Below are 12298 nucleotides of genomic sequence, written 5' to 3'. Positions count from 1 at the left end.
ATTTTGTAGACCTCTATCAGGTAGCCCCTCAACCTCCTTCGTTCCAGTGAGAACAAACCAAGTTTATTCAACCTCTCTTCATAGCTAATGCCACCCATACCAGACAATATCCTGGTAAATCTCTTCTGCACCCTCTCTAAAGCCTCCACATTCTTCTGGTAGTGTGGCGACCAGAATTGAACATTTGACATGAGTTGAAATCCCACCTCAGTGAAATCAATCTGGACTAAAAAGCTAGCATTGGCAATGGTGGCCATGAAATTAATGGATTATCATAAAAGTTCAAACATTCTCCCAACATAATTTAGGGAAAGAAACTTGCCAGCCTCACCAAGTCTGGTCTATAATTGACCTGTAGAGACTTAACTACCCGCTAGGACTCGCATTCAAAGTATCATCTTGCATCATTGACTTTGCCTATATATGTGTTTGTGGAACCCACCTCTTCACTCACCTGATGAAGGAGCTGCGTTCCGAAAGCTAGTGATTCCAAACAAACCTGTTGGACTTTAACCTGGTGTTGTAAGATGTCTTACTGGTCTATAATTGACACCCACTGGACAGCAATGCGGTTGACTTTTAACTGCCCTCTGAAATAGTGCAGCAAGCAGCTGTATCAAACTGCTATGGAAAGAGGTCATCCACACAGACTGCAGTGGTTCAGGTAGGAATGCACAATACATGCCACTAATGCCTATTTTCTGTGAATGAATTGAAAAAAAGCATGAGCCACACGTTGGTACATTTACCCAATGGCACTGACTACAACGGGGTGAAAATAACAATCATTCTACGATAGAGCCAGCAGGGTGAGTGGCTTCATTTAATCCATTGTCCTTTGGCTTTTGGACTCCATTCCTGGTGTGAACAATAACACAAACCCATTGCTCCCATTGGGAGTAGCTTGCACATGCTTTTTTCACAAGGATGCTTTTCTAATTGGAGGGCTGTGACCAGTGGTGTTCCACAGGGATCAGTGCTGGGACCTTTGCTCTTTGTAGTATATATAAATGATTTGGAGGAAAATGTAACTGGTCTGATTAGTAAGTTTGCAGACGACACAAAGGTTGGTGGAATTGCGGATAGCGATGAGGACTGTCAGAGGATACAGCAGGATTTAGATTGTTTGGAGACTTGGGCGGAGAGATGGCAGATGGAGTTTAATCAGAACAAATGTGAGGTAATGCATTTTGGAAGGTCTAATGCAGGTAGGGAATATACAGTGAATGCTAGAACCCTCAAGAGTATTGAAAGTCAGAGAGATCTAGGAGTACAGGTCCACAGGTCACTGAAAGGGGCAACACAGGTGGAGAAGGTAGTCAAGAATGCATACGGCATGCTTGCCTTCATTGGCCGGGGCATTGAGTATAAGAATTGGCAAGTCATGTTGAAGCTGTATAGAACCTTAGTTAGGCCACACTTGGAGTATACTGTTCAATTCTGGTCGCCACACTACCAGAAGGATGTGGAGGCTTTAGAGAGGGTGCAGAAGAGATTTACCAGAATGTTGCCTGGTATGGAGGGCATTAGCTATGAGGAGCGGTTGAATAAACTCGGTTTGTTCTCACTGGAACGAAGGAGGTTGAGGGGCAACCTGATAGAGGTCTACAAAATTATGAGGAGCATAGACAGAGTGGATAGTCAGAGGCTTTTCTCCAGGGTAGAGGGGTCAATTACTAGGGGGCATAGGTTTAAGGTGAGAGGGGCAAGGTTTAGAGTAGATGGTAGATGTACAAGGCAAGTTTTTTACACAGAGGGTAGTGGGTGCCTGGAACTCACTACCGGAGGAGGTGGTGGAAGCAGGGACGATAGTGACATTTAAGGGGCATCTTGACAAATACATAAATAGGATGGGACTAGAGGGATACGGTTCCCGGAAATGTAGAAGATTTTAGTTTAGACGGGCAGCATGGTCGGCGCAGGCTTGGCGGGCCGAAGGGTCTGTCCCTGTGCTGTACATTTCTTTGTTCTTTGTTCTTTGTTTGTTGAGACCCCCGTGCATAAATCTAGCCTGGATGGCCGATTTGAAAATGATTTCTTTGTTGGCTGCAGTTGTTGTCACAGCTAAAATAGTCTTGAATTTTCTTCTATTAGTTGTGAGCCCGTTGCACAAAACCTCTGTTGTGCTCAATGGGCAATAATAAGGTAGGCATGACATTGAGGCTGATGGGTGTCGAGGTGGACTACAACTAGCTTTACTTTTCAGCTACTTGTGGTAAAACTCGACCAGTGAGTGCTTGGGGCTCAGCTTAGGGGCTGGCTTAGCACAGTGGGCTACATAGCTGGCTTGTAATGCAGAACAATGCCAGTAGCATGGGTTCAATTCCCGTACCAGCCTCCCCGAACAGGTGCCGGAATGTGGCAACTAGGGGCTTTTCACAGTAACTTCATTGGAGCCCACTCAATAAGCGAGTATAATTATTGATGCTGAAATTGGAAAATCTGTCCCATTATCCAGCTCAGAAACAAAATTCACCCCAAAAGGTTTGAGGAGAAAAACAAATACACTTGTACTAAAAAAAATGTAAGGCTTAGAATGGAACGGTTGAAAGTGCGACCTTGAGCCTCTTGTGCCTGTTATTGTGAAGCCAGTGTCAAGTGCCTCTGTCTATAAGCTGCCTGTGAAACCCAAGTCAGACCGCAGGTGAACACAAACATACAGACACGGGCTCCTCAGCCCACCCACGTTGATAATAGCAACCCTGGCTGCATACCAAGGGCGCTGCTCTACTTTCAGTTAAACAAAAGTTCGAACCGGCCAGCAGTTACAGAAGCGACATTCAAATCGATCAGGTCACACTGCGACCACACCAACTCTGCTGCTAAGTTCAATGACCAACTTCTGAAATGAGGGTTATCTATTTTAAAACACACCTTGGTCCTTTGAGAAACAAACAAAAAAGCTTCTTTTCCACTTTAGATGGGTATCATTTTCAAACATTTTCTGGGAGGGAAAAAAACGGTTGGCAGCAACTATAATTTATACATCTTGGCAAACCTTGGTTGTCAACCATTTGAGCTGTCACGTGTGGGATTAAGTCTGTTAATCTGACAGGGGGAAAAAAATGGCAGATGAAAACTGCAGGTTAGGAGGCTCAACCCATGGAAACGACAACATTTAATAGAGCTCCGTGTTGGTGATTCCAGTTTAGTGCAGCACACAATAGGCCCCCCCTTTTCAAGCATAGCTTAATAATTATTTTCCATTATGGACTTTGCAGCGACAAATGAGACTACCTCCCAGAGCCTACAGCACCTCGTGTACCTCACAGGCACTGGCACGTAGCAAATTACCACAGCATTTCGAAAATTATTGGCACACATATTTTTCCCATTTACAACGAGTCAAAAGTTGAGCGAGGCATCAAGACATTGAGGGAACTTCCACTTTTCAGCCACCGGCCAGGTTTAAAAGACACTTAGTGATCGGGGTGATGCCGAATGTATGCAGCTGAAGGGTAGACAGAAGAGAATGGATGGGAAAGAACAGAAACATAGCAGAGAGTAAGAGAGCTAAACCCTAAGAACAGTGCGAGTTGAGAGGAGAGTGTGAGAATCAGCTCGTACAGTGAGGAAAATTATGCACATGCGAAAATGGCTTTTTGATTCGCCACAAAGCCTTTGTAGATTTTCAATTGAATTCTTGAGTATTCAGTCACTGTGTCACCTTATCCTGAGTATTAATTTTAAAGTGTTTCTTATTCCTTCCTTATACCTTGTGCTGCCCTATTATGTATTTTCTTTTATTCCCTTTTCTTCCCATGAACTTAATGATCTGTCGAGCTGCTCGCAGAAAAATACTTTTCACTGTACCTCGGTACACGTGACACTAAACAAATCCAAATCCAAATTCCAATCTGGTTCTGAGGCAGTATGTGGTATACTTACTGTTAATTGTATTTACTGTTAATTATATATTTCTCCATTCACACTACAGGAAATAGTTCATGCTTAGTTACGTTTTCACCCATAGTTTTCTATCCTTCTCACCTGAGCACATTGACATCTTGCTGACTATGGTTTTATTGGTGTTGGATGTTCTCCTGGACTTGACCTGAGGGGGTGACTATTCGTCCATGAACCTTGACAGCTTTTCGGCAGACTTGACGATGGAGGATGGTTTTGGGAACGGGGACTCATGTCAACCAAGCCTAACCGTGCCCTTCCCCAACATCAACACACGTACACACTCTCTGAGAGATCATTGGAGAGTGATGTGCAGTGGGGCTTTCAGCTGGTGAGGGCCGGGACTAGGTTTGTGAAGAGGCGGGCAGACTGATAACAATTGTGGCATTTCTATCAGAACACTGACTAATCGGCATAGATTCTGGATCGAAGCTGGAATGCTCTTGGACTGCACCTGTACATTCGGATACTAGCAACATAAATCTGTGACTGGAAGAGTGCATCCATTTCTAATGCAAATAATACAGCCTAAGCTGTTCATGATGTTAAACAGGGGGACTTTAAAGGCCAGTGTTGATGCTCAAGTCTGGATATTGTCCAGGTCTTACTGCATTTGCTTCAGTGTCTGAATTCTCATAGAATTCTATACTATAGGGGGCGATTCTCCGAGCCCCGCGCCAGGCCGGAGAATCGGCGCAACCGTGCCACTGCGTCCCGGCGCCGGCGCGCGATTGTCCGAGGTGCGGAGAATCAACGGCATTTGCACCGGCGCGTTTGACGCGGCGCCGGCCGCGAGCCGCTGGAATCGGCGGGACCGCCAATTCTCCGGCTCCGATGGGTCGAGTGGCCACGACAGAGTCCCGCCGGCGCCATTCACCCCTGGTCGCTGTCGGCGGGAACTCTGCACAAAGGGTCGGGGGGCGGCCTGTGGGGCGGGGGAAAGCGCTTCTTCACCAGGGGGGCCTCCGATGGGGTCTGGCCCACGATCGGCCCCTGTGCCCCAAAGCCATGTTGAGGCGGGGCCGGCGCGCTGAAGATATCTCCTGCGCATGCGCAGGTTGGCGCCCATTTGGGTCCGGGAAGGGGGGCTGGAACGGCGTGAACCGCTCCAGCGCCGTGCTGGCCCCCTGTGGGGGACAGAATCGGTCGTCCCCGTGACCGTTTCGCGCCGTTGTGAAACGCGACGGCGTTCACGACGGCGCAAACACTTGGTCTCCATTTTGGAGAATCGCCCCCATAATGTTCTTACGGGAAGGAAACATTATCCTGGCAGTGAGTGTGATTCCTAGCTGATTATACTAACGTTTAAAGTTATCACTCTCACTGTGAGAGAATTGCAATCCATGAACTTTGAAAAAGATGGCAAAGAATATGATGGAAGCACAAAATCTGAAAGAGATTTTTATTTACATTAAAAAAGTAAACATAAAAAATTGTGAACTTGCTTTTTAAAGTTATTGTACAATGCGACAAAGTGCTCAAGCAGTCGTAGTATGACTGCACTAAATCGATTACAGTATTACATTGCAACAGTGGAAAGAAATCCTAATCCTAATCGGCTAATCAAAAAAAGGATTAGCAGTAAAAGGGGAACTACTTCTGCAGGAGGGGTAAAATGCAGAGCTAGAGCTAAAACTGGTCTGTTCAAGGATCTCTCGTAGTGGAAAATTGCACAGGTTTTTTGCGTGGGGTGAGGGGTTGTGTTAACAGGACGTCGAATGCAGATCACAAGTTCACCCCACTGGCATATCAGTGATAAGTCTAACAAGGGAACTAGATAACTACTTACTCTTACTTCATGCTGATGTGCTAATTGCACTTCACAAAGTTGAGCGTATAGAGGAAGGAGAAAGGGCAGCACGGTGGCGCAGTGGTGGCCCTGCAGTCTCACGGCGCCGAGGTCCCAGGTTCGATCCCAGCTCTGGGCCACTGTCCGTGTGGAGTTTGCACATTCTCCCCGTGTTTGCGTGGATTTTGCCCCCACAACCCAAAGATGTGCAAGGTAAGTGGATTGAATATGCTAAATTGCCCCTTAATTGGAAAAATAAATTGGGTACTCTAAATTTTTTTTTTAAAATAGTGGAAGGAGAAACCAGGACACATCCGGTGAGATATGAGAAGGAATTTGAAAGTAACAATACGGATCAAGATGGTCCAGAGAGCAATGGCCAGAATTGTGCAGCAGAGGAAGGGATGTGCACAATCGCTAACAACTGGAAGAGAAGCTCAAACACAGCAATAGAAAAGATAGAATGACGAGAGGTGAGGCCAGGAAGGTATCTGTAAGTGGCTGCTAGGATTCTGAAATCAACATGCAGAGAATGGAGGAACCAATCCGGGTCATGAGGAGATGGGTGATATGTGAGCCGGATATAGCACAGAACAAAAGCAGATGGCAGAACCTTGTGTAAATTGAGGTTTGTAGATAATGGTGTTCCATAAGACTGGCGATGAGCGGAATTGAGAAAGTGAAGGCTGGAGATGATGAAGACATAGATGAGAGTTCCAGGAGCCTGTGAGGATATTGGAAGTACCCAGTACGTTTCTAAAATCTGCAAACACTAGAAACCCAAAATGAAATTCACAAGCTATTCTAAGTGCAAAGAACAAAGAACAAAGAAATGTACAGCACAGGAACAGGCCCTTCGGCCCTCCAAGCCCGCGCCGACCATACTGCCCGACTAAACTACAATCTTCTACACTTCCTGGGTCCGTATCCTTCTATTCCCATCCTATTCATATATTTGTCAAGATGCCCCTTAAATGTCCCTATCGTCCCTGCTTCCACTACCTCCTCCGGTAGCGAGTTCCAGGCACCCACTACCCTCTGCGTAAAAAACTTGCCTCGTACATCTACTCTAAACCTTGCCCCTCTCACCTTAAACCTATGCCCCCTAGTAATTGACCCCTCTACCCTGGGGAAAAGCCTCTGACTATCCACTCTGTCTATGCCCCTCATAATTTTGTAGACCTCTATCAGGTCGCCCCTCAACCTCCTTCGTTCCAGAGAGAACAAACCGAGTTTATTCAATCGCTCCTCATAGCTTATGCCCTCCATACCAGGCAACATTCTGGTAAATCTCTTCTGCACCCTCTCTAAAGCCTCCACATCCTTCTGGTAGTGTGGCGACCAGAATTGAACACTATACTCCAAGTGTGGCCTAACTAAGGTTCTATACAGCTGCAACATGACTTGCCAATTCTTATACTCAATGCCCCGTCCAATGAAGGCAAGCATGCCGTATGCCTTCTTGACTACCTTCTCCACCTGTGTTGCCCCTTTCAATGACCTGTGGACCTGTACTCCTAGATCTCTTTGACTTTCAATACTCTTGAGGGTTCTACCATTCACTGTATATTCCCTACCTGCATTAGCCCTTCCAAAATGCATTACAATGCAGCATTTCAATAGAAAAAAGATGAGTTAGTCAGGGATAAATCCTTCATTGGAACTCATACTAATGGGCCTATAATGTATCTCCATTGATTCTACATTGTTCTTTTTTTAATTTTTTTAATTCTCCTCCATTTTCACATTTTCTCCCACATTTACATCCATCAACGATAAACAATAATCAGCAAGATATGTCAGTCCCCATAATAACAACAACGATCCCATCTACCCACCAACCCCCAAACCTCAACCCGCATGTTTACATAAACAAATGACAAAAATAAATCAGGGATTACCCGTAGTCACCCTTAATCTTACACAGCTCCCACCCCCCACCCCAGGTCTCCAGCTCCTCCCGTCCACTGCCTCTTGTAAAACTCCTCCCCCTACCCTCGGTTCCTTCCCCCCCAAGTTTCCACCCCGGCTAGACCACTCGGACCCTGTTCTGCCAGGCTCCGATGGCCGCAGCCCCTCCCCCCACCTCACTCCCGTTCACTGGCCGGCACACACTGGCCAGCGTGGAGGCCCCCGCCCAGGTCCCTTTCCCACTTGCACGGCCCCAGGAAAGCCCAAAGATCCCCTTTTAGCATACAAACCCCGCCTATCCACCTACACCCCAAAGAACTCTCATTTGATTCTACATTGTTCTTATATTACACTGATCACTGATGCACAGTGATTTTTATCATGGATTTTCAATGAGACCATAAAATATAGAAGCAGAATTAGACCATTTGGCGCATCGGGTCTGCTCCACCATTCGATCATGGCTGATATGCTTCTCATCCACAATCTCCTGCCTTCTCCCGTAACCCCTGATTCCCTTATTAATCAAAAGTCTATCTATCTCTGTCTTAAAGACACTCAAGTGATTTGGCCTCACATTCTTCTGCGGCAATGAGTTCCACAGATTCACCACCCTTTGACTAAATAAATTCCTCCTCATCTCTGTTTTAAAGAATTGTCCTTCAGGACTGTGCCCTCAAGTTATAGTCTCTCCTTCTACTAGAAACATCTTCTCGACGTGCACTCTATCTAGGCCTCTCAGTACTCTGCAAGTTTCACTGAGATCCTCTAAACTCAATCTTCTAAACTCCATGAAGTACAGACCCAGAGTTCTCAACCGCTCCTCATATGACCAGCTCTTCATTCCTGGGATCCTTCTTGTGACCCACCCTCTGGCTCCCTCCAAGGCCAGCAGATCCTTCCTCAGATACAGGCCCCAAAAATGGGGTCTGACCACAGCCTTACATAGCCTCAGCAGTACATCCCTGGTCTTGTATTCTAGCCCTCTCGACATGAATGCTAACATTGCATTTGCCTTCCTAACTGTCGACTGAACCTGCATGTTAACCTTAAGAGAATCCTGAACTAGATTTCCGAAGACTTTTCCCATTTAGAACATTTATTTTAGAGAATCATGGCTTGCTGAGCGAGGGCCCTGGAAATCATAACTGCACCCTGGCACTTACTGTTGATGTGGTCAATGTAGAAGATGCCAATTTGAGAATCATAGGCATCCTCCCAGCCCAAAGGGAGTTCATCGCCCGCACAATCCGCAAACGTCAGGGGTTTGGTGAATCTGGAACAAACACAAAAAGAAAAGTGACGTTTAGTTTGTTTATATGGCAGTCCACATCAAATTTCTGGGCTGCAAGGTTAAAGTTCAAGTCAAGCCATTCGCAATACCGTGCATCAACATTCTCTAAACAGACATTCCCTGAACCGTACTGTAAGCAAAAGTCACCGTAGCAAGCATATTGAGGAACAGAAACACACGGGCAGGGCCTATTTTCTATGATATCATAAGGATTTTTTTTTAATGAAAGAGATTATGTAAATCAGGTGGTGCCACACTTGGATTTTTGGAGGCTTCTGACTGGAGGAGGAAGATGGATGGAAATGTGGAGTGGCACTTTTTTCAGCTTCGGGGACAGACTGCTTGAAATAGGAACAAGCTTAATTTCTTGAAGGCGGGATGGCGAAGTGGTATTGTCACTGGTCTAGCAAGGTATAATAATAATCTTTATTGTCACAAGTAGGCTTACATTAACACTGCAATGAAGTTACTGTGAAAAGCCCCTGGTCGCCACATTCCGGCGCCTGTTCGGGTACACAGAGGGAGAATTCTGAATTCTCAGCTGGTACGGGAATTGAACCCGCGTTGCTGGCCTTGTTCTGCATCACAAACCAGCTGTCTAGCCTACTGAGCTAAGCAGGCTTGGTCAATGCAAGTATACCCCCTCCCCCTGTCACTCTGGTTTAGCCCACCCGTGGCAGATGGAACTGATCGTGTGCTGTCTAGAATGGTGAGTTGGGGTTAGAGTTAATAGTGAGTTGCAAGTACATTAAGGGTACATTTACAAGTACATTAAGGGTAAAAGGATAACTAGAGAAAGAGTAGGGCCCATTAAGGACCACAGTGGTAATGTGTGTGTGGAGCTGGGGAATATAGGTTCCAAATGGCTATTTTGTGTCAGCGTTCACTCGTGAGAGGGACAGTGTGGGTATAGAAATCAAGGAAAGGAACTGTGAGAAAATTAAAGAAATTAACATAGATAGAGAGGAGGTTCTGGATGGACTGCTAGGCTTAAAACTAGACAAATCTCCAGGGCCAGATAAAATGTATCCCAGGCTGTTGACTGAGGCAAGGGAGGAAATAGCAGGAGCGCTGGCAATCATTTTCAACCCCTCTCTGGTCACAGGAGAGGTGCTGGAGGACAGGAGGATAGCCAATGTGGTACCATTATTGAAGAAGAGATAAAGGGATAAACTAGGAAACCACAGGCCAGTCAGTCTAACCTCAGTGGTGGGGAAATTATTGGAAGCAATTCCTAGAGTCAGAATTAATTTGCATTTGGAGAGGCAGGGATTAATCAAGAAAAGTCAGCATGGTTTTGTTAAGGGGAGGTCATGTCTGACCAACTTGATTGAATTTTTCGAAGAGGTGACAAGGTGTGTAGATCAGGGAAACGCATTTGACGTAGTCTACTTGGCCTTCAGCAAGACATTTGATAAGGTCCCACATGGGAGGCTGATAGCAAAGATACAAACCCATGGGGTCCAAGGAAATTTAGCAAATTGGATCGAAAATTGGCTGAGTGGCAGGAAGCAGAGGGCGATGATCGAGGGGTGTTTTTCTGACTGGAAGCCTGTGCCCAGTGGGGTCCCGCAGGGATCAGTGTTGGAGCCCTTGCTGTTTGTGGTTTATGGAAATGATTTAGATATGAATGAATGTAGGAGAGTGGATCAGTAATTCATGATAGGAAAACTGGTGGGGTGATAAATAGTGGGGAGGATAGCCTTTAATTATGAAGGATATAGATGGGCAGGTCAGTTGGGCTGATCAGTGGAAAATGGAATTCAATCCCGATAAGTGTGAGGTGATGCATTTGGGCAGGATAAACAAGGCAAGGGAATACATGATAAACGGCAGGTCCCTAGGAAGCACCAGGATCTTGGTGTGCATGTACAATGTTCCTTTATGGTAGCAGAGCAGGTGGATACAGTGGTTAAGAAGGCACGTGGTATACTTGCCTTTATTAGCCGAGGCATAGTGTTTAAGAGCAGGGAGGTTATGTTGGAACTGTATAAAATGTTGTTAAGGCCACAGCTAGAGTATTGTGTGGAGTTCTGGGGCGGGATTCTCCGACCCCCCGCTGGGCCGGAGGATCACCGGGGCGGTGTAAATCCCGCCCCGACGCTGGCTGCCTGATTCTCCGGCGCCGGTTTTTCAGCGGGGGCGGGAATCGCGCCACGCCGGTCGTGGGCAGTTGGCAGCACCCCACTCCCCCCCCCCCCGGCGATTCTCTGGCCCGCGATGGGCCGACTGGCCGCCCGTTTTCGGCGGGTCCCGCCGGCATAAAATACACCAGGTCTATACCGGAGGGACCTAGCTCTGTGGGCAGCCTGCGGAGTCCTCGGGGGGGTGCGGGGACCCTCGGTGGCCTGACCCGCGATCGGGGCCCACCGATTCGCAGAAGGGCCTGTGCCATGGGGCCACTCTTTCCCTCCGCGCCGGCCGGTGTAACAGTCCGCCATGGCCGACATGGAGAAGACTGCCCTTGCGCATGCGCTGGGTTGACGCCAACTCTGCCAGCCGGTGGAGGCCCTTCTGCGCCTATTGGTACGGCGCCAAGCCCTTCGGCGCCAGCTGGCACAGCGCCTACCCCGCCGGTGCCGGTCTAGCCTCTGAAGGTGCGGAGGATTCCGCACCTTCCGGGCGGCCCGATGCCGGAGTGGTTCACGCCAGTCCTTGGCGCCAGTACGGCCTGCCCCGCCAGGTAGGGGAGAATCCCGCCCCTGGTATCCACATTATTGGAGTGAGGTGACAGAACTGGAAAGGGTGAAGAGGAGATTTATCGGGATGTTGCCTCGGCTGGCGAGCGTTAGTTATGAAGAGACATTGGATAGACTTGGAGTGCTTTCCTTGGAGCAGAGTAGACTGAAGGGGGCATGTTTGAGATGTATAAAATTATGAGGGGCATAGATAGAGTAGACAGAAAGAAACTTTTTCCCTCGGTGGAGGGATCAATGACTTAGATTTTTAAGGTAAGGGGCAGGAGGTTTAGAGGGTATGTGAGGGGTAACTTTTTAACCCAGAGGGTAGTGGGAGTTTGGAACTCGCTGCTTGAAAGGGTGGTGAGGCAGAGACACTCATAACATTTAAGAAGTATTTAGATGTGCACTTGCAATCCCAAGGCATACAAGGCTGTGGGCCAAGTGCTGAAAAATGGGATTAGAATAGTTAGGTGGTTGTTTTTGACTGGCGCAGGCTTGATGGGCCAAAGGGGCTTTTCTGTGGCTGTATGACTATACCACTGCCATGTTTCCATGCTTTGCCCTTTCTGACGGCCGCGACGATGTTAACTATTTAAGGTTTTATAAGAAGCTACGTTTTAAATTGTCCCTTTTAACTTATCGGGCGAAATTCTCCGGAAACGGCGCGATGTCCGCCGACTGGCGCCCAAAATGCTGCAAATCAGTCGGGCATCGCGC

The 12298-nt window shown here is 47.3% G+C and overlaps 1 protein-coding gene across 3 annotated transcripts in view; it reads right to left on the bottom strand.

The window, feature by feature from the left end:
- Positions 1-12298, bottom strand: part of LOC140429171 (protein WWC2-like) — a 334080-nt gene that overhangs the window by 178271 nt on the left and 143511 nt on the right. For all 3 annotated transcript variants that reach the window (XM_072515837.1, XM_072515838.1, XM_072515839.1), the window contains exon 2: positions 8773-8882. In XM_072515837.1, the coding sequence (XP_072371938.1) occupies positions 8773-8882 (110 nt within the window). The remainder of the gene's footprint in view (positions 1-8772; positions 8883-12298) is intronic.

Source organism: Scyliorhinus torazame, chromosome 9, assembly GCF_047496885.1.
Source record: "Scyliorhinus torazame isolate Kashiwa2021f chromosome 9, sScyTor2.1, whole genome shotgun sequence".
Classification (NCBI taxonomy): Eukaryota; Metazoa; Chordata; class Chondrichthyes; order Carcharhiniformes; family Scyliorhinidae; genus Scyliorhinus; species Scyliorhinus torazame.
This window is presented reverse-complemented; position numbering and strand designations above follow the sequence as displayed.